Source organism: Chlamydotis macqueenii, chromosome 13, assembly GCF_036417535.1.
Source record: "Chlamydotis macqueenii isolate bChlMac1 chromosome 13, bChlMac1.mat, whole genome shotgun sequence".
Lineage (NCBI taxonomy): Eukaryota > Metazoa > Chordata > Aves > Otidiformes > Otididae > Chlamydotis > Chlamydotis macqueenii.
Window position 1 is genome coordinate 14,671,418 of NC_141568.1, and position 25,099 is coordinate 14,696,516.

The window sequence follows — 25,099 nt, forward strand, 5'->3', positions numbered from 1 at the left end:
GTTCTTGCCAAGTGTCCTTGGCAGCAACGCTTTGTTCCTCGGTGCGGCCCCAGGTGCAATGATTTCCTTGTCACCGATGTTGCCCTGCTCCACTGAGCCCAGCAACGTGGCGATGGTCTAATTAGTGCTTTTGCATCACAAGGCTGGCTAGAGCGCTGCGTTGTCTTGCCCTTGCATGGAGGATGTCTCACCGGGGCCACAAAGGCATCGGTCCCATTTAAAACTGGGTCGATTCGATATGATCTAGGACAGGTAGGAGAACGGTGGGCTTGCGAGAAAGGAGAGGAGCAGGGTGCATCCTGCCGTGGTACTGGGGAAGCGCGGCTTCCTCCCTCCCCTCCACCCAGCACTCCGGGGATGTTCAGAGCTGCCAGGGTTTAGGACCTGGACTGGCAGGGCAGGGTCCGATCCAGGGCAGCCGTGACGCTCCATGAGGAAGCCAGCGCTGTGTAACTGTGGCATCAGCCTGTCCTTTACTGGGGACGCGGGGAGCACTCCTCTGCTCCTTCCCTGCGGAGGCTGGAAGCTGGTGGGGATGGGGAACATGGTTCGGTGCCCGTACTTTGCTCTCGCAGGGTGGACTTGCTGTTCAGCAGAAGTCTGAGCACAGCTCCTGCTTTTCCCTCTCAGATTTGGGAGGTGTTGGGGTGGGAGGGGAAGGCAGCATGAGGCGCTGGGTACCAGAGAGCTGGGAGCAAGGATGCCTCTGCCACTGCCTAACCGCACAGCCTTGGTCACGTCACTTCACCGCCCAGAGGTGCTGTCTCTGCCGTCGGTGGGCTGTGCGACACACTCAGGGTCTTTCAGGGAGACCTGAAACTCACGGGGGAGTGCGGGGGGGCTGTCATGATCCTTGGGGGGGGGGGGGCTCCAGCCGTTTGCTTTCCTGGCAAGGAGAGGCTGCGGGTGCTGTGTGCCTGCAGGAGGGCAAGCAGCCAGGGGCCGTGCAAGCCCGGCTGCTCCCACCTCCCCCGGGGCAAGGGGGCTGCTGGCTGCCTGCGCGGGCAGGGCTGGGAATGGGGCGCAGGCAGCTCACTGCGGCTCTCGGTGGGGTCGGCAGAGCCCCGGGGGGATGCCGATGCGGCGGGGGGCTGGGTCGGTGGGGATGGGACCCCCGCAGGGCCGTGGTGGCAGTGGTGGCGATGGCAGTGGTGGCCACGGTGGTGGCGGTGATGGCGGTGGCGGCGGCGGGGAGGGAGGCGCTCCCGGCCATGCAGCCGCCATTGGCGCTGGCTGCGCCGTGGTTTCCTGCCGAAATCACATGGCTCCCGCGTTTCCATGGAGAGAGCCGGGGTGGGCTCTGCCAAGAGCCTGCACGAACTCCCTGCTTGCTACCCGTCCATGGGAGTGGAACAAAGGGGATGCAGCGAGCCAGGCCCGCTCTCGCCACGCGCCTCGTCCCTCGCCTCTCCCGGGACATGTGAGTGCCACCGGCACCTCGCGCCCTGGGCCGCCTTGCCCCCCACGGGGTGAGGCCGGTCACGAGGGGGGACAAAAGGGGAGCGGGGTTGGTGGCTTTAGCGGGGCTACACCCAGAGGTGAGGGGTGGGGGGGGGGGGACACGGCGCCCGCGTGCCACCGCCTGCCCACGGCCTCGTCCGTCGCCCGCCGCCCAGCCCCGAGGCGGGCACCCAAAACTGCGCAGGGGGGTGCTCAGGGGTGGCGGGGAGGGTGGGGACGGCGACAAGGCAGCTGAGGGGCTTCGCTCCTCCACCCGATCGCCCTGCAGTTCGGAGGGCTGTTCCGCACCCTGCCGCAGGGCCGGGACCGTGGGAACGCCCGACGGTGGGACGTCGGGGCGAGGACTCCCCTAAAGCCACCCGGTCCCCACCCCAGCCCCTGTCAGGGGTGCGTGAGCTCCTCCGGCCGCTGTTTGGCTGCCGGGCTTGGGATGGCACCGCCGGGCTTGGGACGGCACCGCTTGCTTTACTCCGCGGAGGAGCCGTGTCCGGCCCCGTCTCCCTCGGGACAGGCGGGCAGGGGTACGGGAGGCGAGGGGGCAGCTGCCCGCGCCCGTATAGGGGCCGCCCCGAGCGCCAGGGGACCCCGGAGCCATAGGTCCCGGAGCAGAGGCTGCACCCATCTCCTCCCCCCCCCCCCCCAAACCCCTTGCGCCCAAGCAGGACCCCGGGGTGGGGGGTACTCCCAAGGGACCTGGGTGCCCGGTGTCAGCTGGGTGCTGCCTCCTCCTCCTCCTCCTGGGTGACGGAGGGAGGAATGCTCGGAGGAATTAATGAGACAGATCTGGCTTTGTTGCTGGCCCGATCCTCCTATCTCCCAGCCCTCCCCAGCCTGCCAAGAAGTGCTCGGGAAGGCCTCGCACCGTTAACTCCTTCCCTGCCACGCCTCCGGCCCTCCGCAAACGGCCTCAGTGGGTTTTACCCTTTCCAGATTACCAGAGGAGATTACGGAGGCCAGCGGCATGTCCTGGCCTTCCTATAAATCCCATGTTGGCCAAGGACCTATCTCCTGGCCAGTGGCTGAGGAGCAACCTTGCTGCGTCCCCCGGGCAGGGCTGGGGCGTGAGGCTATGACGCTGCGCAAAATCAGGCAGCGCAGGGCTGGCAGTTGGTGGCTGCTGCGAGCTTTCGGCTGCTGGAGGTCCCCGATGCACCGCTGCGGACCCCCGGGCGGAGAGGAGCAGCGGTGGGAGCTGGCACGGTGGTGGCCAGGTCCCCGTGGAGGACACGCCGTGATGGGGTTGAGCATGGGGATGCGGGCGGCGGTGGGCAGGGCAGGGATGGGGGACGCCAGGGTGGGCGGCTGGTGAGGTGGGTGTTGGGGTGCAACCGGGGGATAACTGCTGATCTGCAGCGGGGACAGTGAGGGGGTGTCTCTCCCCAAACCCTGCCTGAGGCTGCTGCCCAGCGCTCCTTCTGTACCCAAGAATTTGCTGTCTGGGTTGCTGTGGGGTGCCTGGGGTGGGCATCGTCCGGTGCCTGCTGGTACCCCGAGAAGAGCTGGGCAGGGGCTTGGGGAGGTCCCCTGAGGATGCCACCGTGCTGGGCTCCAGCCTGAAGTGGTGGCTAAAGCCAAACAGGCATCTCGGAGCTCCTGCCATGGCTCTGACTTCAAGGACAGGACCTGGGAGACCTGTCGCGGGCAGGGAGCTGGCACTTGGGGTCCCCAGGGGACGACGAAGGCAGACCAAGCCCTGGCTTTGCGTGGGTTGAGGCCACTGCTGGGCTGGGACGAGCTCCCCGCCTCATGCTTTGGGGTTATTTATAGGACTGACATTTTTATCGCTTCTATTTTTGCTGCCGTGTGGGGACGATGCGAGGAAGCGAGGGGGGAGGACTTGAGTCTTCTGCGGCCCCTGGACGCAGGGTGCCAGGCCCCTCGGGCAAGCGATGCTGCCAAGCGGCACTGGTGCTGGCCTGGCTGTGGGTAGCACCCAGCTTGGCACAAGGGCTGGTCCTTCCCGAGCCCTCGGGGCAGCCACCCTGCAGAAAAAGCCTTGCATCTGATCTGCGGTGTTGGGTTGCCAGGATTTTTGTGGAGCTGGCTTTGTTGGTTTCTGCAATATATGAAGTCAGAGGGGTCAGCTGTAGCCCCGTGGTGACCACCTGCAGCGCTGGGACTGGGCTTTCCCAGGCCAGGACAGGCTTTTTGCCTGGCCACCAGTCACTTGGTCACCCGCCGTGGTTCTGCTTCAAACCGTGACGGGGAGTCTCTTTGCCAGAACTGTCACCTCCCACCCTCTCCTAGGTCTCCCCATGACCAGGAGCTCTTTGGCCCCTCACCAGGCTGGTGTCTACGTGCTGGCCCTCATCTCCCCAGCATCTTTTGGCCAGTGGTGCCTTCTACCCGCAGAGGCTGGTGTGTGCCCTTTGGTGCCGCGTTTCCAGCTGTGGTGACGTTCCCAGCCATGCGAGGGTGTCCGTGTCTGGGGAGCGCTTAGGAACAGCCTAAAGTAGCTTCTTCATCACCTTGGCCTTTGGTGCTGGTGCCACCAGAGAAGTGTGCTCCTGAGGCTGGTGGCTTCTCCGGGGGCTGGGTGATGCTGGGTGGGCACAGCCTCGGTGCTGGTGGTCCTGGGGCCGGCAGGGAGCAGCTGGGGGACCTCCCCAAGGCTCAGCATCCCACAGATGCTCTCCTGTGGAATGTCGGTTCTATATTGCACCGAGGGCAGGGAAGTGGGAATGTCCTCCTGGGGTGTCTGGAGTTTTCTTCTGCCTGCGCGTGGACTGGTCATGGCTGCACACGTGTGTCTGAGCACAGCTGCCCATGGAGAGGGGTTTGTTTGTATGTTCAGCTGTTGTGGTTGAGGTCAGGATGCTGGGGGCAGCTCCCCAGGCTTGGCAAGAGGAGAGCATGACAGGGACACCCCCAAAAAAGGGTGCAGTTGGGATGTTATGCCCACGTCCCTGCTGCGTAGGAGGGGTGGAGGCAGCTGCCCTGGCTGTTTGTGCCAAGCTGGGGTGGTGATCGTCCAGAGAAGTCCCCTGGGCTGAGGGAGGTGACCAGCAGCTGTGGGGCTGTCCCCTTTCCTGCGCCTGCTCCCTGTTCCCGGCCAGGGCAGGGACAGAGGTTAATTTAACTCAATTACTGCCCGGGCCTGGCAGTGTTGGCTCAGCTCATGCCCTTCCTCTGCCCTCCCTTGGCAAGGTGTCCCTGAGCTGGCATGCCCCGCTGAGTGCCGATCAGGGTGCCACGAGCTGCTCAGAGGAGGTGGCTGATGCCGCGTGCCCGTGTCCTCCGGCGTCCTCTGCCATCTTTTGGATGCAGGTCCCCCACCTCCTGCCAGCTCCCAGCGGTGTCCCCATCGGTGATGCCCAGGATGGTGCTGTGCCGTGCGCTTGCCTGCACTTCGGGTGCCTCACAGCCCTTTTACAGGGCCGCAGGCAGGGTCCCCGCAAGCGGCACAGCCTGGCTGTGACCCCCCTGGTAGGGAAGCCTGGACGTCCCTTCACTCTGCATGGCACCAGGAACACCTCTCCAGCAGCTCCCAGCAGCTTTAGCCTGGCTTTCTTATTAACCTTTAATGAGAACAAATGAGCTGGCATGGGCCGTCACTGCGGGCGCGTTGCCTGGCCGTGTGCCGGGCACCGGCTTCACATGGCTGCCAGCACGGCGGAGGCTTTGCAGAAGGCTGGTCAGTCCCGGCGCGGTGCCGGGAGCCACGCTTTCCCCGGAGGAGAAGCCACAAGGGGTGAAAAGCCAGGCAGTGGCCCCCTGCCCATGGCAGCCACCGGGTTGGGACTCTGCCTGTCGGTGGGGAGAGCCAGGGGACGCATCCCGACCGGGTGGGGTGGAGATGGGTCCCCCCACACCGTGCTTTGCGGTGTGCTGGGCTGCAGTGACACTGGCACGGAGGTTGCAGGCGAGGTGGGTGACAAGACGCCTCTGCTTGCCAGTGCTGGGATGTTTTTTCCCCAGACGCTCCTTGGGCCCAGCCCAGTCTCACCAGCTCTTCCCCCAGCTGCTCTCCCAGTGGGGCTGGGGCTGTGCACCCACCTGGGCACCAGGACAAGAAGGTGTCCTGGGACGCGGCGCTCTTTGGTGGCACCGCTGCAAGCTCCAGCTCACCAAGCCTGGCCGTGGCTGGCTCCGGGGCCACATGCCTGCGTGCCCATGGCAGGGGAGCTGTGCCACCCTACAAGGGAGCCCCATACGCTTGTCCCCTGTGCCGTGCTGGCTCCGTCCTGCACAGGGACCAGCAAGGAGGGGACCAGCTCTGGGCTGGGGAAGTGGCCCCACAACTGGCTCACCCTTAGGGAGGGGGTGAACCACGTCTGGCAGCACCCCACCTCTGTGAGCACCCACCCCAAGACTCTGCCCCAATGCTTTTCCTCCCAAACCTGGCCTGACCTCGCTCTAAAAGCAGCAGCAAACAGGAAAGGAGCCTGGGAGGGAGGTGTCTCTTCCTGCCCCGGTGACGTGGTGATGGCAGCCCATCCCAGCCTGGATGGAGCTGGCTGCTCCAGCCTCCTCCATCGGACCTAGATGGGGGGTGCCAGGCCTGGGTACCCCAGGACCAGTGCAGGGACCTGCAGTGCTGGAGTGGGGTGACATCTCTGCCACAGAGTCCCCTGGTTATTTAGGGCATCCCTGTGCCCTAAACAGGGAGTTGTGGGGCTGGGAGGTGCTGCTAGGGCTGCCATGGAGAGCAGGTGGGTTTGCCTCACTGCCCTGTGGCAGCTGGACCCCCTGTGGGGAGCAGGGCATCCTTGGTTCCCACATGGGGATGGCCCCCAGCATCTTTCAGGAGCCCTGAGAGGAAGCCCTGGCTGAAGCCAGCCCCTCTGAGGCTTTGGAGACCCAGACGACGCAAGTAGGGGCATCTGGGCAAGAAAAGCCTTTTCCCAGCAGCTGCGGGGTGTTGCAGGGTGCCCACGGGACTCCCTGTGCCCCTGCCTGCTGTTCAGCCGTGGGAGGCCCACCGCAAAGCCATGGCAGCTTTATGTCTGTATCTGTATATATATATTTTTTTAAAGCAGTGCAGAAGCGAGCAGCAGGGACCGCTGCCCGCAGTGGCGTGAGCGTCGGCTGCCCGCTCTGCCCACGGCTTTGTGCCTGCCCACAGCAAAGCCGGCAGGGATGGGGGCGAGGGGCTGTGCCCGCAGCATCCCCCTGCCCCGGAGCAGGGACCGACACCAGGCTGGGGCCAGCGGTGCATTCGGCAGGGCCGTCTTTGCTCCCTGGCTCGGGGCCTGGGAGGGAAGCGGGGCTCCGAGGGGAGCAGTCTTGCCGGGGGCTGGCTGGCATGAGGGTGGCACGGCAGCGGGGGATGCTGCGGTGCCCAGCGCAGGCTGCCCTCGCTTTGAAGGAACCTGGAGAGGGGCTGGGGGACAGTTTGCACCGCGGTGACCTGCAGTGTGGTCCCCTCCCCTGCGCCCGTGCCTCAGTTTCCCCAGGGGTGATGGGGGGAGGGAAGGACGGGGACCATGCCGTGCCATCCCTGCTCCTGGGGTAGCCGGTGCTGGTGGGATCCCCTCCTTCCGAGGGGAATGGGCGTCCTTCTGTCCTCCGCGTCCACTTGTCCCCAGCCCTTGAGTCATGGCGGGGGCTGCAGCGCTGGGCAGTGATGTCAGCCCTTGTGCAGGGGAAGCGTGGGAGGAGACTGCTGCCCGAGGGGAGCCCTCAGGGCCTCGGCCCCCGCGGATGGGCGGACGGACGGACGGCATGAGAGAGCAACAGCCTCCCGCTCCGCCCGTGCCACCGACCCCAGCCCAACAGGGACGTGCTGCCGCAGCCCACCATGAACGGCGAACCAAAAGGTACCGAGCGCTGGCGGCACCAGAGCTCCCCGGCAAACGCCGTTAATTGGGGACCCCCAGCTGTTTGAGCCTCCCAGGGTGATGTGGCTGGGCTCGCAGGGGGCTTTTTTTGGGCGAGCGGCTTTCCCCTGCCGGGGCACCAGGGACGTGGGTACCTCCACCTGCTAGGGACGTGGTTGTCACTGTGGCATGCGGCAACGGGGTGTCGGGATGGGGTGTCTGTGGCAGGATAGGACCCGCTGGCTGCCCAGCCTTGCTGCTGTCCACACTGGGACCCCAAGCTTGGCATCTCAAGGCAGAAGAGGGGCCCCGGCTGCCCACCGCTCCCAGGCGATGTGCCGTCCATGCCACAGCAGCACAGCTTTCCTCAGCAAACTGATTTTCTCCCCCTCATGCCCCCAGGTTTTGTGTGTGGCTATGCTGATGAGGACAAACAGAGCCTGGCTCTGCGTTGGGCACCGCGGCCCCGGGGGGGGCCCTCCTGGGGCTGCTGTCACATACGGGGACCAAGTTGCCTGGATAGGATTTGGGGGGAAGCTGCTGGTACCCAGCAGAGCATCCTGGAGATGAGCAGGTGGGGGAAAGGTAGCATGTGGGACCTTCGCAAGGTTATGCCCACCCCAGCAGGATCATACCAGAGCCCCGTCTTCTGCTTAGCACCTCTGAGAGGAGTCACAGCCCACCGGGGAGCAGGATCTGGTGCCCCTGGTCGGGCTGCAGTCCCATCTGGCAGAGCATGGGGGTGAGCTACGGCCCCCAGGCCTCCAAAGCCATGGGGATCCCGGCTGGGTGCTTGGTGGGTGCCTTTGGTCGTGGGGTCCGACCTTCACTGGGACCAGAGTGGTCCTGGGCTGGTTCTCAGAAACTAGGTGGTTCTAGAAAACAGGTTAATCTTGAGCTCAGCCAGGCTCTGGTGAACCCCCCGGTCCCAACAGTGGCCTCCTCCCAGGGTCCCAGTTTGGGGCTTGCATCCCCCTCCAGCTGCAGACTGGGAGCCTGCGGGATGGGTGGTGGGTGGGAGGCTGAGAGCCCCCGCCGGGGAGCTGGCTGTGTCTGCCTGCGTCGTGCCCTGCCCTTCCTCGGGGATACTCCGTGGGGTAAATAAGCACTTCCTCCAATTCTTCCCATTCGCAGCTCCTTCCCTTTCCTGCCGCCCTCCCACTTGGCCCAAGGAGCCAGGCGGCCTTCCGCAGCCGTGAGGGCGGACACCGCCGCCGTGGCCCCACCGCCACGGGGCCAAGAGCATCCAGCACCCATCCAGCCCCCTGCCTGCAGCACCCAGGCCACCATCCCCTTGCTCTGGTGGGGGCCGTGACCTTATGGCCAGGAGTTTCTTTCCCGGCTGAGTCACCGGGATGCCGTTCACTGACTCATCTGACTCCCAAAAAATCCCAATCCCCCTTCTCACCCGGTGCGGGGGGCGGGCAGCGGGGGGTCCTGCCTGCCTGGAGGAGAGGCAGAGCGTGACGGAGGTCAGTGAAAAGGTGGCTCCCAGGCTCCCTGTGACCAAGGCAGCATGGCGTTTGTCGCCGGATGCTCCCGTCCTCTGCGGCCAGGAGGGACGAGGGGTGATGGGAGGGAAGAGCTGCTCCAGCCCACGCTGGGAGCCGGCCAAGGGCCGCCCCAGGGCCGGAAGGGGCTGCCGGGGGGCCGGGGTACGCGCCTGGGTTAGGGCAGCGGGGACGCAGCTGTGCAAACAAGGATGCAACGGCTGGGTGGGAGGGAGCCGTGCCAGCGGCCTGGGTTCGCAGGCTCCCGAGGTCGTCCCTGCCACGCACCCAAGGAACGCTCACCCAAGGGTGCCGGGGCGTCATGCCGCTGGTGTGGGGGGTGGCAGGACCCCCTGCTTCCACAGACGCTGTGGGCAGGATGAACCGGCCTGTGGTCACCACACCGTGCCCTCGTTGGGGACACCGGTACCCTGCTGTTCCTGGAGAGGTGGCCGCAGTGCCATCGGCGTGGGGACCACAGCCCAGCCCTGCCAGCCCCTTGGGTGGCTGTGGGTGCCGCTTCCCGGGGTCAGGGGTGCTGGAGGGCGCTGGGTCAGCCACCCCGGGTGATGCTGGCTTCCAGTGAGTGACATTACTGGAGATGGTGGTCAGAGCACCCGCAGCTGCCAGGGCTGTGGGGCTGGGGGCGCGGGGGGCGCCAGTTTGGGGCGTCTCCGACCCGGGCAGTGTTGATAAACCCGCCAGAGCGACCTGAGGCTGGTGTCTGAGTGTCGGAAACAGAAACCAGCTGGGACCAACCCAGCCGGTCGGACTGCCCCCTCCGCCGCTCAGACCAGCATTCTTGGGATCCCAATCATCTCCAGAGCGCAAGGCGGAGAGAGGAGCTGGTGGCCGGGCCGGAGAGCCCCGGGGTGGGCTCCAGCACCCCCAGCCCCACCTGGCTGCTCACATCTGGCTGCTCTGCCCTCTCGGCTGCTGTCTGCGGGCAGCGTTGGCTGTGTCGGACGGACGGACGGACTCCCAGGATTGCGTTTTCTACGACAGGAGAGCTGCAGGCGGTCTGCGGTGCAGGCACGGCGAGGTGAAAAGCTTGGTCGGGAGGCAGCTTCGTTAGCACCAAAGCCCTAATTAAGGGCAGGGGGCTGGCAGGGACGGGACATGTGGGGCAGGACCTTTTGGGCAGGACCTCTGTGGCTCCTTAGGAGAGGGAGGGATGTGCTTGGGGCTCAGCCTGTGGCCGGGCCATGAGGGTGCCAGTGCTCTGCCCAGTGCTGGGCTCCCGGTAAGCCTGGAGCGGGGCTCAGCGCCCTGGGCGAGATGCAGCGGCCGGTGGCCCCTTCCAAGCGTGCCCCAGGCCCTGCTTCCCACCGGGGCTGGCTGTGCCGCTGCGGTACCAGGTACCTCTTATCTTGGTAATGTCAGGAATGCACCACGCTGGGGATTTTTTTCCTCCGCCGTGAGCCAAGCGTGCCAGGAGCGGAGACTCCACACCCTGCCTGCCCTGCCTCGTGCAGGCGACGCTGCCCTCCGGCACCCGGCTGGCTGCCCGCGTGTGCGGGGCTCGAGCATCCTTGGGGCTCCTGCAGCATCGCTCCCACAGAGCAGGGGCACAGTGTCCCCCTCTTTGAAGGGGGTTTGGCACAGGAGCTCCTGCAGGGTGCCACGCCGGGGGACGCAGGGCACTGCGGCAGACGGGCTGGCGAGGCCCGGCAGTGCCCCGGGGCCAGGCGCTGGGATGGCTGGCAGCAAGTGCTGGGGCTGCGCTGTCCCTCGCTGCCGACTCAGGTCTGCACCCATCCTGCCGGCGATCCAGCCTCGTGATGCGGAGCATTGCGGGGGCTGTTTGGGAGAGAGCTGGGTCCTTGGGCTGCGGTGCAGGGACATTGTCCTGCCAGCGGCCACCGCTCACGGCAGTGCGCCCTGTGCCAGCGCCGGAGCCTCGGGTGCCTGGGAGCTCAACCCAGCGTGGTGCATGGGGCTGCCAGAGCCTCTGAGGTGCCTGGGTGAGTGGCTGGGGATCGTTCGGACTGTCCCACGGAGTTGTGCTGGGGCATCGGTCCCCCACAGCACCCCCAGCATCCTTCTCCCCTCTGACACGCTCAGCATCCTCTGCCCCGCTGCAGGCTCCTGGGTGACCCTCCTTTGAGCCCCTCTGTGCCCCTAGCAGCAACGTGGGCTGAAGAAGGGTGGGCTGGCAGGGCCGTGCTCACCCCATAGGAGCCGTGAGCTGCCCCGCACATGGAGACCCCCATCATAGGGGTGGTGGGTGCTTTCCCTGTGGGTGAGCCACTGTAGCCCCCAGCTCGCTCGGTGAGGAGCAGATTAAAGAGCCCTGCTGAGGGTAATCTGCCCAGGCCCTGCAGGTCAGCTGGGCTGCCAGGGATTATAGCTCCTCCTAATGAGCTTAATTGGGACAGTGTTGTCCTGGAAACTGGAGGGACTGGCACTGAGATAAGAGCAAGGTGGTGGGACCCACAGAGCAGCTCTGTGGTCCTGGGCTGGAACCTGAGTGCCAAGAGGGGACCAGATGGACCTGCTGTGTCCCGGCTCTGCTGGGATGGAGGTTGGCGGCGGCGGCTGGCTCTGACTCTTACCGGCCTCGGCTCATCCCGGGCGCGGCGAATGCTGGGCCCCAGGCCGGTGCACAGGGAGGTGGCGGTGGTGACAGCATGGCTGCGGGGCGACGGGGAGCCCAGTGCCGGGCCGATGCCCGTTGGTGGCCAAGCAGGTGCGTGCTGTGCCGGGACGGTTTGAGCTGGGCCCCATTGTGCTGGGGGAAGGAGTGGGGATGGTGGTGGGACCCCGGCAGCATCTTTGTCCCTGTGCCACCCGGAGTGCTGCTGAGGCTGGGGGCTCACTGCCGCCTGTGCTGGGGCAAGAGGAAAGGCAGCGTAAGGTGTGGGGATGTGGCTCTGGCCCCATCTGCCAGCTGGGGAAGCTGTGCGTCCCTAGGGCCCTGCCTGGCCTTCCCTGGCACCGTGTGGGACTGCCGGGCACCGCGTGGGCTTGTCCCCAGCAGCTCCTGGCTCCCCAGCCCACAGCTCGGCTCTAGGGGCTGGCGGGGACAGAGGGACAGAGTTGGGCCAGGGGTGGCTGGGATGAAGCAGAGCACCCAGCAGCCTCTGCCCTGCTCCCTCATGTGCCCAGCTGGCACCGCTGGGGTGGCAGGGACAGGAGCAGCCCCTGGCCAGGGCTGCAGCGATGCTCCCTGCGACATGGGGTAGCAGCCAGGTCTGGACCCCAAGACTCAGAAATCTGCCCCGTCCTGGCTGGCACTGACTGCACCGGACACCCCAGGGACAGGCAGGTACTGCAGCAGTTTTGGGGCTTCTGGCACCGTCTCTGGTGCTGCCAGGAGCAGAAGGCAGGGCTGTGGCATGCGTGGGGCTGGACACGTGCTGCCTGCGCGGACTTTCCAGCATCCGATAGGGAATAGCACGACCTTTCCTTCCCTGGAAGGAAAGAGCTCCTGGAAAAGCCGGGGACTTTCCAAAGCGCTTTGTTGTCCGTGGGTTTCCCTCCTGGTTGCTGGAGAGAGCGGAAGCAAGCGTGGAGACAGCAAAGGGTTGGGCAGCCGGGTCCCGCCCCACGCCCTTCCTGGCCCTGTGGCAGGGTGGCACGGGGGACAGCGGGACATGTGCTGGGACAGGACAGGGTTCAGGAGGAGACGGCTGGGCTGGGGCACAGCGGAGAGTTTGCCATGGTCGTGTCCAGGAAAGGCTACGGTAGGCACTGGACATCAGCCCCTTCTTTTGGCTCCCGGGGGACCAAGCTGGAATGTATCCGTCCGTCTGTCCCAGCTGAGTGCTCCGGAGTGTCCGGAGCCCTGATCCACCCGGGGCAGGGCACCGACAGCATCGCTGGGGCAGCACGGGAGCTGCATCCCCAGTGCCATCCGGAGCATCCCTGGGCTGAGAGGGAGGGAAGGCTCCCAGCTTGTGGGTGCTACGTCTGCCCCAGCCCATGGGTGCAACCCTGGTCTGTGGGTGCCATTTCTGTTGCAGTGTTTCCCCACCCTGCTGCTGGTGACCCTGCTCTCTTGCTCCCCGCAGGGAGGCCCTCCAGGTCACACTCAGCGATGTCACTGTCTGTGCGCCCGCAGCGCCGAGTCCTTGTCACCAAGATCAATAGGAGCCAGTCCTTCGCCGGAGTGAACTCGACGGCCGACCGGCCCTTCAGGTAGGAGATGGGTGCTTGTGTTGCCTGCTGCGAAGGACGGGGACAGGCTTGGGCATGGTGGTGGGACCTGCTGCGCATCCTGAGGCACCTTCCCAACCCGCTGCCTGGCATCTCCCACAGGGATCTTTGTGGTAACCAGGGGATGTTGCGCAGGGGGGGCTGCAGGGAGCATCAGGGCCAGATGGGAGACAGAGCCCATCACCCCAAGCCTCCACTGTGCCGTGTCCCAGGCCAGGTGAGGACCCTGCAGCCCAACGGCTGCTGCCACCAGAGCACGGAGCTGTAGCTCACCCTCGTGCTTCAGCCGGCTCTTGCAGGCTCCCCTGTGACCATCTCATCATGTTTAATGATGGTGAAGGAGCTGGTGTGGCTTTGAAGCTCTGTGTCTTGACCACTTTGACATCCTGCGATGGCTGGTTTCGGGGTTTGAGCCCTGGTGTGAATCAGGGTTTCCTCCAGGTCATTTCAAACCTGTTGCTGAAAGGTTTTATCGGCTGCCTGTCAGCTACGTTGTGACGAGCAGCTGTTCCCTACTCATCCTCTCTGGCTGCTGGCGATGTTATGGTCCCATCATAGCCTTCCTCCTCCTCCTCTCTGCTGAACCTCACATTGGTGAGAACCAGCCCATGCTCTGCTCATCCCTGCCACCCTCCTCCGCACTGTCCCTAGCTCCTGGCTACCCTCTCACAGTGGTTCTCAGGACATGGGCATGCCAGGGGTTTGGGATGTGGGACTATGGCATTTTAAGGCTTTTAATTCCTTTTCCTAGCGGCCAGCCAGGCTCACTTGGGGACGGGGAAGAGGGAGGACTCTTGGATGCCCGCAGCCAAGCGGCTGGTGAGGAGACGCTTGTGGGAGATACCTCCAAGGGGCCCTGGAGGACGGGAATGAGGAGAGATGATGGGCAAGTGCTTACCCATCGCTATGGCTTGGGATGAAGCCAAGACACTCATTTCCCCCCACCAGTGATTCGGGGAAGTCTTTCTGCCACTCCTGTGAAGAGCGGAGCAGGATGGGAGGTCTGGCCCAGGGCTGGGAACTGAGGAGCCCAGGGTGTCTCCTGGGCACCGGTGGGGGGACGATGCCTTGGAAGGAGGAAGGGAAGAGCCAGTCTGAGCAGGGCGTTGCTTGCTGGGTTGGAGAGCAATTCCGTTGCACAAGGCAGGAAGGGTGGTGTTCAGGTCCCGGGCGCTGGATCGGCATCAATTCGGGTCGGCTGGAAGAGGTCCCCAAGGTGGCGGTGGGGCAGGTGGAGGCACCAGGCAGCCGGCAGCTCCATACTGCAGGTTTGGTGACATCTGGAGAGGTGTAGAGTGTCGGTGAGGATGCCCCTGCCCCGTGGCGCTGCGCTGTGTGATGGGTGACAGGGCTCCCTGTCCCCAGGATGCTCCCGTGCTGCCACCTGCTGGGATCTGTGCCTCTCCCTGGCTGCGCAGGGTGGCGGGGCAGCCATGCTGGCATGTGTCACCCTGCTGCAGTGCCCAGACCACGGGGAGCATCTCCATACCCCTGGCAACCAGGGTGCTGGGGACGGAGCAGAGCGTGACCCCTTCAGAGGGGTCCAGGGCTGGAGATGTCCCCACAGGCACTCCAGGAGCACAGCTTGGCCCTGGCTGGTGACAGCTCTGTTTGCCTTTGCTCCCCCCAAACCAACGCCTGGGACCCCCACACCTCTGCAGAGGCTACCCCATGGCCAGCCTTTCAGGCTCTGCTGGGCTGGTGTTACCTCCCTGCTCCTCTCCACTGCCAGCTTTGTGGGTTTCTGCTTGTCTTTCCCATGGCTTGAGGGCAGCCAAATGCACTGGGGGGGGGCTGCAGCCATGCGGCATAGGCAGCACTGCCCAGCCCCACAGCCCCATCTCACCCAGTCCCACTGGCTGGTCAGACTGGCTGTGGGGGAGTCCTGGGAGAGGCAGGCAGGTCTGGGTGGACCTGGCCTCCATCCCAGAGCTCCTTCATCTCGAGACAGGGTGCCCAGCAGGCTGGGGCACCCAGGCGGACCCCAGTGCTGTGTACTGACCCTGGCCACCCCGGCTTTGCCTGCCTCTCTCCTCAGGAACCTCTCGCCCTTCACCCCCACCGTCTCCCGCAAGACTGGCTCCAGGGTCAGTAGGATGTTCTCAATGTCCCACAAATCCCCACCACCCAAGGTGCCTCAGCCCAACCGCCTGGACGAGGTGTACGAAGCTCTCAAGAAGGGCCTGACGTAAGTGTCGGGGCTCCCTGTGGCTGGAGGCAGGGAGCCCCTGAGGGGCACAGCGACAGCTTGCCATGGGCTGGGGTTGGCAGCTCTCCACTCTCACCAGGCAGGGACATGCCAGGTCTCCTGGGTGCAGTGCCGCGGGGTCTTGGAGCTGCGTGGTGTCTCGCATCCCACCCCATCCCATGTAAAGGCACAAGTGGGCTCCCTCGCCTGGGTGCTGGAGCGGGGAGTGGGGTCAGATGTGCTGGGTTGGCGTGGGCACATTGGCGGGTGGCAGGAGCCCCGGGCATCCCAGCCTGACCCTTCCGGTGTGGTTGCCCCCAGAGCCTACCTGGAGGTGCACCAGCTGGAACTGGAGAAGCTCAGCACCCAGATCCGTGAATCCAAGAGGAACTCCCGCCTGGTGAGTGTTGTTGGGAAGAGCCTTACGGAGAGCAGTGGTGTTGTGGGATAGCTGGGGCAGCTCGTAATCCATCTGTGTCCCAGGGCACATCCTGCTTTTGTGGGGACATCAGGGGCCAGCCCAGGCTCTGGTGCTGGGCTGTGCAGGGCTCCTGTCCTACTGTCATGCACTCTCCAGCCCTGGTTGGGTGCTGCATGTTTCCATCGATGTGCTGTGGGTGGTGGGCATGCGATGTGCTGGGTCTCCTTGGGTGGGCAGAGCTGGCTTTGTGCTGCTTCTTATCCCTCTCCTCTCTCCTCCAGGGCTTTCTCTACGATCTGGATAAGGTAAGCGGGAGCAGTGCCCCGTCACCCTCTTGCCTCCCCCGTCCTTGTGCCTGGGATGTGCTGCTGCCAGCCCCTTCTCCGCTTGCACCGTCCCACTGCCTGCCCCGTTCCCCGCACGGCAGAGTGGGACTGGGGCTCTGCGGGCAGGGTGGCTCTGGGCAGGGGACGAAGCAGAGACAGACAGGGGCTCATAGCCTGCTTCTTGCAAACAAAAGCTGTAGTTGGGGCGTGCTGAGCCTGGGTTAGCTCTGAGAGTGGGAGAAGAGCACCCCGGAGCCTGGCTTGATCCTGGGAGACCCTCCGGAGCAGGGAGGCTGGAGGATGCTGCAGCACGCGGGTGCGAGTGCAGCCTCTGCTCTGCTCGCCGCCGGCTGCCACCCTGCACCTCCCGGGCAGGGCTGGTGACCAGGATCCGCTCCAGCCGCAGCACAGGCACGCAGCGGGGCACATCCTGACCTGCGGCTCCTCTCTGGAGGGGTTGGGCTGCCGTTCACCCTGTCTCCTCTGCTTTTCCAGCAAGTGAAGTCAATCGAGCGCTTCCTGCGTCGCCTGGAGTTCCATGCTAGCAAGGTGAGAGCTGGGGTCACCTTGGCGGTCCCTCGGTGCAGCGCTGGGATGGCCGTGCTGTCCACAGCCCTGCCGCTCACCGCAGCTTGGGCCTGTCCTTGCAGATAGATGAGCTCTACGAGGCTTACTGCATCCAGCGGCGGCTCCGCGATGGAGCTCACAACATGGTCAAGGCTTACAGCACGGGCTCACCGGGCAGCCGGGAGGCACGCGAGAGCCTGGCCGAGGCCAGCAAGGGCTATAAGGAGTACACAGAGGTGAGGCAGCCGGCTGGGGTGGGCTGGGAGGGTGCTGGGTCCCATGGGCGGCTGCTGACGGGTGCTGTCTGTTCCCAGAACATGTGCCTGTTGGAGAACGAGCTGGAGAGCCAGCTGGGCGAGTTCCACGTCCGGATGAAAGGTAACGCGTCCTGCTCTGTCCCCAGCCTGCCGCCTGCCTTCCTGCCCTGCTGCCTGCTGATGCCCCTCCACTTTCTCTTGCAGGGCTGGCAGGCTTCGCCCGGCTCTGTGCTGGTGACCAGTATGAGGTTGGTGAGACTCCTTGGGCTGGGATCTGCTCTTCTCCCGCCCTGTGCTCCTCAGGGTGCCTGGGGGGTGTAGGCGGGCGCTGGCGTGGAGGGCACATTGTAGGGTGGTGGTGGCTGGCAGGGGTCCCTGGCCATGCCTGGGGATGCACGCAGAGCACCCACCACCCCAGTGCTGTATCCTTCCCATACCCACGGCTCCACATCCCCAGATCTTCATGAAGTACGGACGGCAGCGGTGGAAGCTGCGAGGGCGCATCGAGGTGAACAGCAAGCAGGTGTGGGACAGTGAGGAAATGGTTTTCTTGCCTCTCGTCACGGAGTTCCTCTCCATCAAGGTACAGTGCAGAAGGGGGCAGGGACAGTGTGGGCCAGCTGCCACCTTGCATCCCAGCAAGGACCTCACCTAGACCTCCCCCTCACTGGGGCAGGGGGAGGCTGTCTGGTGGAGGTGGCATCCTGGCACACAGCAGGGCTGCACACAGCAGATAAAGCCCATGGCTTCATCTCATCCTCTCCTCCCTCTCCTTGCCCAGGTGACGGAGCTAAAGAGCCTGGCCAACCACGTTGTGGTGGGCAACGTGTCCTGCGAGACCAAGGACCTCTTTGCGGCTCTGCCCCAGGTAGTGGCTGTGGATATCAATGACTTGGGCACCCTCAAACTCAGCCTGGAGGTGACCTGGAAGTGAGTACCTCAGCAGGCATTGCTGTTAGCACATGGCAGGGCTGGGGACACCTGGCACAACGTGGCAAGAGGTGGCCTGCCCTGGGCTCTCTCCCATCCCCAAACGGGGCTGCGTTACGGGAAGCCAGAGCTGGACTGGATGGGGTCTTGGTGTCCTGCTCACTGCAGAGCAGGGTTAAGATCCTCCTGGGGTGGCACACACATCTCACCTCCCTCTCTCCTCCCCAGCCCCTTCGACAAGGACGACCAGCCCTCAGCAGCCAGCACTGTCAACAAGGCCTCCACGGTGAACAAGAGGTTCTCCACCTACAACCAGAGCCCACCCGACACGCCGTCTCTGCGGGAACAAGCGTTCTATGTAAGTGTGGCGCTGGGCAGGGCTGCTCAGGAGAGGTGGCCCATGGAGGCATCCACATGGGGACGTGCCCAGGCTACATCCCAGAGGGTGGCATGGCTTGGGGACAGGGGTGGGCAGCTCCTCTCCATCCATCTGGCCACGGCTCCCCAGTACCAGCGCCTGCTCCTCCCATGCTCACAGCTCCTCTTCTCTCTGCCCAAGAGCCCGGGGCGGGCGGCTGACAAGCACGGTTTGTCCTTGCTGGACATCTTTCGGGAGACACTCTTCGAGAAGCTGTCTCAGAGCTGCTCCTGCGGTGACGTCTCCTCGGCCGAGCTCGGGAGGTGGCCACAGCAGGGCCACGTAAGTGCGAGGCCTGGAGCCAGCCAGTAGCTTAGCCCAGCAGCGTGGCCGCCCCGCAGTAGCCGTAGGTGCTCCTCGTCTCCTACTCACTAGCCCTTGCTGATGCCCAGAGGCCTGATCCTGCCAGGCTGGGGTCTGGCTGGCCCTAGGAAGACATTCCTGAAGCTGGGAGAGCCTGGGCTGCATGGGCCAGCCCGGCTCCTCCATCCGCTCGCCCTCGTGCGAGAGCCGTGCAGTAGCGAGTAGAAGGCTTGTCTGTGTCCCTGCACTGGTGGCGTTGATGTGCTGTGCCGTGGCATTGGAGTGGTGCTGCTGTGATGGTGCTGGTGTGGTACCGGTGCTGGTGTGACGGTGCTGATGTGGTGATGGTGCTGGTGTGATGCTGTCATGACGTTGCTGTCGCAGTGGTGTGGCGCTGGCGCGATGGCCAGTGCCGCCTGCCACGAGCTGATGCCAGGGCTGTTGCCGTCCTTGCAGCCATGGTGGGCGGTGTCCTCAGCTCCACGCATCACACCCCGTCCTGGCCGTGCTGGAGCTGCCCGCCATGCCGGGAAGCGAGCCGCTGGCACCCCGGAGCTCCGGGCTGTGTGTGGCTGGGCCTGGGGAGCAGAACTCCCCCCCGGCATGGCGTGGGGTGCAGGGCTGGAAGAGGCAGCTGTGGTCTGCTGGGTCCTCACTGCCCACCCTGCTGTGCCAGCAGAGCCAGGGCAGTGTGGCAGCCTGCGCCGGTGGTCTCAGTGGCCTTGGTGCCCTCCGGTTCAGCGTCCTCGGTTGAAGGGAAGGCAGCCAGAGGAGCAGGGGCGGCAGGAGGGTCTTGGCTGACAGCATTCTCCCCCCTCCCCAGAACATGCTGCGGCGCCAGGAGGAGCTGGAGAACGGCACAGCCTGGTCCATCTCCTCTGAGTCCTCGGACGACTCCTCCAGCCCCCAGCTGTCCAGCAGCGCCCGCCACGCCGCACACAAGCCCATCGTGCAGCCCGAGGTGCAGACCTCTGCCCCCGCCATCGAGATCTCCTTCTCCCAACAACCGGAGGAGACCGGGATCAGGCCTGGGGCTGGCGGCGTTGGTGTCTCCCCCGCTGGGAGCCAGCCGGAGGAGCCGGGCAGCCGTAAGAAGGACGCAGTGGCCAATGGGCACGTGCCCTACTCCCGGACTCTGAGCCACATCAGTGAGGCCAGCGTGGATGCCACGATGGAGACCAAGGCTGCGGAGAGCCCCTGGGAGCCCGTGCCCAGCCCGAAGGACACGGAAATGGGCAAGCAGGGCACAGACTCCCTCCCCGGTACCTCAGTGGCAGCCGCTGCAGCGGGGCAGGACAGGGGCGCTGAGGCCAAGCCCCGAGCCACCGTGGCGTGGGCCACCACCTGCGAGGTGGAGGCCAGCGGGGCCAAGCCGATGCAGAGCCAGGCACCGGCACAGGGTGATTGTGGCACTGGGGTCCCTGTGACGCTGGCACAAGCCTCCATGGAGGAGAGGCCTGTCCTGGCCCCACCGCTGCCTGCCAGCGTCCCTGAGGTGCCGCGGGGCAAGGTGGTGGATTCAGGTCTGGAGGAGGCCATCAGTCTCTTGGGCTCGGCCCTGGACGATTATCGGGGGCAGTTCCCAGAGCTGCAGCCCCTCGAACGGGAACTCAAGCGCCTGGAGGAGATGCTGCTGGTGAGGGGCTCCCCACAGTGCCCGGGGGTGAGGGGGACGGGGTTGTACTATCTGGCAGTGCCTGGGGACAAGGGGGATGGAGCCATTCCTGCTGGCAGTGCCCAGGGATGATGGGGACGGGGCCATCCCTGCTGGCAGTGCCCAGGGATGTGGGTGGCAGGGTTGTCTTGGCTGGCGAGCCAGGATCTGAACATGCCATGCCTTCCTCCACAGCAGAAGCAGGGCATCTTCCTCAGCCGGGCCTCCAGCATCAGCCTGACAGTGGAGCACGCGCTGGAGAGCTTCAGCTTCCTCAACACCTCTGACATGGAGGACTCGGAGGGCTCTGAGGAGGAGCCTCTCCAAGACGAGAGGTGCACAGTGGGGCTCATGGGATAGGGTGTGGGGCAGGATGTGGCCCTGGGGCAGTTGGGATGAGGGATACCCAGCTCTTCCAGGGTGCCCAAGGCCATTTAGACCGGCCCATCACAGCTCAGGGCAGGTCCAGGTTGAGAAGGAGAAGGATCTGGCCCTTCTGGTGGCCTGATGCTACCTCGCATGTCTCCAGGGGGGCTGAGCTGGGAGGCAGCTCCAGTGCCCTGTGCCCTTGGGACCTGCTCCTTCACCCTGCCCTGACGCCATGATACTGTAGCTCCTAGAGAAACTCTGCCCAGTGTCATCCCTGTGGGTGGGGAAGGTCTGGGTCCACGTTTCCCATGCTAACCCGCTGCCTGGGTCTCTCCCTGTTTTGCAGGAGGGCTGGCAGACCCCGGCGCGGCAGCAGGGCCCCCAGCGCTGCCGAGATGGGGGCAGACGACACCGGCATGTGCAGCGGCTCCGAGGCCAGTACCGACCCCTTGAGCACTGGCAACGAGTTCCTGGACAAGGCCCTGGTGCTCCACCTCAACAACTGCAACCGCTTGCTGCTGGTAAGGACAGGGGCCGGGGCTTGCTGGGAGGAGACGTCCGGGCGATGGAAGCCCTGGGCGGGCTGTGGGACCCCCTCAAGGGCTGTCTTGCTGCAGCGTGGAGGCTGTGGTGTGGGCGGCCGAGCTCTGTCCCTGAGGTCCCCGGTTTGGCCGTGCCTTGCAGAAGCTGGGCACCTTCGGTCCCCTGCGGTGCCAGGAGATGTACGCCCTGGACAGGCTGCTGCGGGAGGCACAGGTGCTGGAGATCGTCTGCCAGCTGACAGAGGAGCGAGCAGGAGCAGCTAGCTCTGCCACCGAAGGTAAAGACATGCAGCTAGGGGCACCGTCCGTGCCACCTCAGGGGACATGTGGGGCCCAGTCCCCCCTTGCTGCACGGCTGTGCCCACTGCCGTGGCCCGGGGAGGCTTGACAGCGCCTGTCCCCGCAGTGGTGCAGTTCTCGACACGGAAGGAGGGCGTGTTGCCGCTTTGGGACCGCTGCGTGGAGGTGCCCAACGTCTACACCTGCCCCGTGGAGAGGTTCCTGCAGGTGCTCAGCGCCCAGTATGCAGTGCCCATCAGCGAGCGGCACCCTGGCCTGGCCGATGCCGGTGAGCGGATGCCCAGGGGTGTTTGGGGAGAGGGCTGCCAGCCCGGCTTGCTGACCATGAGTGGAGGTCTATGGGTGCCAGGAGCCCCGCGTAGGGGTGGCCACAGTTGCTGTGCACCCTGACACCAGCCCTTTCCCGCAGTCTGCGTGAAACTGGTGGAGGATGTGCTGAACCGGCGGCTGCCCCGGCGGCCCGGCAGCGCCCAGGGCGAGCAGGTCACCATTTTCCAGTACTGGAGCCACTTTGAGTCACTCGGCGCCCTGGTGCTCGACACCTACATGATGGAGCTGGCAGAGGAAGGTGGGTGCCCTTCCACCCTCACGAGACCCTGGCACGGGGTGCTGGAGCATCACTGTAGGGGATCACCCTGCTATGGGGCATTGCCCACAGGCTCAGCCATCCTTGGGGTGGGCAGCTAGGCCTGATCCGGTGCACAGCCCACTCCCACACTGCCTTCCTGAGCACCCTGAGTCCTTGTCATAGGTCCCCAGCATCTTGGTTTGGGTGCCCCAGCAGCTACACGCATCGGTACCCTGCGTGGGGCCACCTCTTCCTGGCACGGGTACCATGTGCCCAGGGATGGGTTCCCTGCGGTGGCAGGGGTGCACGGGCCGTGCCAACGGGCTCTCCGTGCCTCGGCTAAGCTGGTGGCTCCCCACAGCACTGCTGGCCCAGAACCTCAACTCAGACGACCAGGACGTGGTGCTGCGTGCCCTGAAGCGGGTGCCTGAGGGCCGCCTGAAGAAGGAGGGACTGAAGGCGCTGAGCCTGCTCCTCGTGGAGGGCAACAGCAAGGTGGTGAGCGCCGTGTCATCCCAGCTCCGCAGCCTGGCAGAAAATCCCCGCTTCCGCCAACGGGTATGTGCTGGGCAAGCCAGGGATGAGGTGGGATGGCTCTGCGGTTCCTGGGGTTCTGCCCCCCGGCTCTGCCATGGGCAGTGGCCCTGACCCCCTCGTGTCCCCCAGGCTCTTGTGTGCTACCTGGAGCAGCTGGAGGATGAGGAGATGCAGACACGCGTGGCAGGGTGTGCGGCGCTGGGCTGCCTGAAGGTGAGAGGGAGGCGGGGAGGAAGCGTCCTTTTCTGGAGGAAGAGGAATCGCATGTGGCCGGCAAGTCCGGATACACCTGCACAGCCTCCTGCTCCCGGGAGAGAGGAGCTGGGGGAGCCCCAAATATGCCGGAGAAGCAGGCAGGGGCAGGGCAGGAAGGGAAATGGGGAGGGAAGGGACAGGACAAGGGACTTTCCTGCACAATGGGGCTGTAGCGCCCTGTGCTGCCTTCCTCTCTGGGCTGTGTCCCTGCTGCCAGCCCTGCCAGCTTCCTGAGCCACTTGTCCCTTCTCCTGCAGGCCAAGGAGAGCATTGAGCAGCTGGTTTACCTGTGCCAAACCGACAAGGAGCCTGTGCGGGAGGCAGCCAAGCAGAGCCTGATGCTGTGCGGTGAGTGTCCCCGCTGCACCACTCTGCTCCCCGAGCGGCATCCCCCGGTGCCAGCAGTGCCCGTGGGAGAACGGGGTCCCGGGCCGGTCCCTGCCTACCCCGCAAACTCTGGCTCATCGTGCCCCAAGCTCTGTCGGGCAAGAGCAAGCTGGCAGCGGGCAGCAAGGGCCAGGAGTCCCGTGGCCACAGAGCACTAAGCCTGGTTGTTATTTATCATTTGCTAGATGGCACTGAGAGAACCATCTGAGTGGGTTTCTAGGCCTCCAGATCGCGGCAGCTGCTGCACAGGTTGGGACATGTGAGCCGTCCTCGTTCCCCCGTCCCCACTCCTGCCGCTTTGCTCACGAATGTCTCCGTCTTAGAGCCTGTCAGCCATGTCACGTTTTGGAGTCTGTGTGTCTTGGTTGTTTGTAGAGCCCATCCCCGTGGCACCCCGGCACATGTAGGCGCCTTGTGTCCCATGTCCCAGCAGATTGTCCATGTCACCACCTCTGGCTGGGGATGGCCGCTGTGGGCAGATTCGCATGCGGGGGTGCCGTGTGAAGATCTTGCAGCCAGTTTGTAGCATGGACTTGTGTCCAGGGGTCCTGGGGAAGCCCTTGGGATCCCCGTGCATGCAGATGTGCACAGCTGTTTGAGATGTTGGAGCTGGCATAACCCTGACCGCTGGCCCATCCCTGAGCTCTGGCCCCTTCGGCCACAAGCCAGCACTCCTGCAGCCCAAATGCAGGTGATCCCTGCTCCACGTGGGCACAGGTACAGCAGGCAGCTGAAAAACAGGATTCGCAACATCTGAACCAGGAGCTCTGGGGGCTTTTTGAGACAGATCCCAGCTGGGACCTGCCCAAGGGTGTGCTAAGGAGGACAGGAGAGGTCTCCAGTCTGTGGCTGTGGCACGCTGGCTCAGCTCTGCCAGGAGTTAGCCAGGTTTCCCCCAAAAGGCCGGGGAAAGTGGCTGGGGACAGGCAGGGGACAGAGCTTCTGCAGCTCGGTTCACTGACCATGGCGTGTACTTGCAGGGGAAGATGGTAAATCAGCTCACCGGCGGCTGGAGGAGACCCTGGACAGCCTCCCGAGGATCTTCGCACCAGCCAGCATGGCCAGTACAGCTTTCTGAGATGCCACGCGAACCCGCCTGCCATCCCTTGAGGGCAAAGGCACCGCTGGGCCACCCAGGCTCGCACGGCCTGAGGCTGGCCGGGACCCAGCAGCACACCGCAGTATTACCCCTGCCGGGCAGCTTGCCACGGCCGCACACTGCCTTACGGAGCACCGCTTCCCTGGCCACCGGCCCCGTGGGGTGCCACGGACGCACCCCTGGGCAGGGGGGCTTGCTGCACATCCCACCCTCTGATTGCTATTTAAAATAGTGGGGAGCCCACAGTTCCTGCCCCGCCTTGTCGGCTACAGCTGCTGGGACTGGAGTGGCAGGGAGATTTGGATTTCTCTGCCTCCTTTTGCCTTCCTCTTGCTCGAGGGCTCGTGCCCTGTCCCGGAAGGACCTGCACTTTGGAAACCACGCCGTCTCTTTCCAGGAGTTGCCTGCGCCGTGGGGGACTGCTACCCTTTGCCACCTGGAGTCCCCAGGACTTAAATAAAAGGAAATATGAGATATTAATATATTCTGCTGGCATTTCTTCTTTCCAGCTCCATGTGCTCCTGTCCCTCCCCGGCTGTGGCTGTAGGGAGCGTAGCAAGATGTGGCCCCAGCCCAGAGCCTTTCCCGGTCTGTTGGGAAGCGCCGTGGAGGGCAGGGGCAGGAGCAGCGACAGAGGGACGGACAGACTGATGGACAGAAGCTGCCACCTTTTTTTTTTTGTTGTTGTTGTTGTTTTATTTTATTTTTTATTTACAGATTTTTGCAGAAAAACAAAAGCAAAAAATTCTTTTCTATAATGTCTCTATAAATCTATATATAATGTAATTACAGAGAGCAACTAATTTTGATTTTAAACCAGAAATAAAAACAAACCTTTAATGAGTGACGGTGTCACTGTGCGGGTGTTTTCTTTGGCCCCGTTGCCCAGGGGCAGGGTAAGCTGGGGGTCAGCGCAGCAGGCTGGAGGGTGGGAGGGGGTCTCTTATGGGGCATCATTGTGATTTCTGGCATCGCCCACGTGCAGCCCTGCCCCGCACCTCAGCCGCCACCAAGCTCTGACCACAGCACACCTCGCTGTCCTGCCTTCCAGGGGATTTAAATGTAATTTCCAAAGTGGTCCTTATAAACATGCGGAGGAATGCTTCTGGA

At 64.5% G+C, this 25,099-nt stretch overlaps 1 protein-coding gene across 7 annotated transcripts in view; it reads left to right on the top strand.

The window, feature by feature from the left end:
• RIPOR1 (RHO family interacting cell polarization regulator 1) overlaps positions 1 to 24,833 on the top strand; it is a 32,602-nt gene extending 7,769 nt beyond the window's left edge. For 2 of the 7 annotated variants that reach the window (XM_086758309.1, XM_086758311.1), the window contains 21 exons: positions 12,724 to 12,850; positions 14,907 to 15,056; positions 15,378 to 15,456; positions 15,759 to 15,782; positions 16,299 to 16,352; positions 16,454 to 16,606; positions 16,685 to 16,748; positions 16,832 to 16,875; positions 17,085 to 17,210; positions 17,409 to 17,557; positions 17,786 to 17,915; positions 19,102 to 19,914; positions 20,128 to 20,267; positions 20,648 to 20,822; positions 20,986 to 21,121; positions 21,250 to 21,411; positions 21,553 to 21,711; positions 22,073 to 22,269; positions 22,378 to 22,461; positions 22,761 to 22,851; positions 23,871 to 24,833. In XM_086758309.1, coding sequence (XP_086614435.1) covers positions 12,750 to 12,850; positions 14,907 to 15,056; positions 15,378 to 15,456; positions 15,759 to 15,782; positions 16,299 to 16,352; positions 16,454 to 16,606; positions 16,685 to 16,748; positions 16,832 to 16,875; positions 17,085 to 17,210; positions 17,409 to 17,557; positions 17,786 to 17,915; positions 19,102 to 19,914; positions 20,128 to 20,267; positions 20,648 to 20,822; positions 20,986 to 21,121; positions 21,250 to 21,411; positions 21,553 to 21,711; positions 22,073 to 22,269; positions 22,378 to 22,461; positions 22,761 to 22,851; positions 23,871 to 23,968 — 3,129 coding nt within the window. In that variant the 5' untranslated portion in view covers positions 12,724 to 12,749 and the 3' untranslated portion in view covers positions 23,969 to 24,833. Of the gene's footprint in view, positions 1 to 1,304; positions 1,421 to 2,571; positions 2,701 to 6,963; positions 7,221 to 9,550; positions 9,753 to 12,723; positions 12,851 to 14,906; positions 15,057 to 15,377; positions 15,457 to 15,758; positions 15,783 to 16,298; positions 16,353 to 16,453; positions 16,607 to 16,684; positions 16,749 to 16,831; positions 16,876 to 17,084; positions 17,211 to 17,408; positions 17,558 to 17,785; positions 17,916 to 19,101; positions 19,915 to 20,127; positions 20,268 to 20,647; positions 20,823 to 20,985; positions 21,122 to 21,249; positions 21,412 to 21,552; positions 21,712 to 22,072; positions 22,270 to 22,377; positions 22,462 to 22,760; positions 22,852 to 23,075; positions 23,140 to 23,870 lie in introns of those variants that run through there. The other 5 variants (XM_086758307.1, XM_086758305.1, XM_086758308.1 and 2 more) reach the window with 5 other exon arrangements.
• The last annotated feature ends 266 nt before the right edge of the window (positions 24,834 to 25,099 follow it).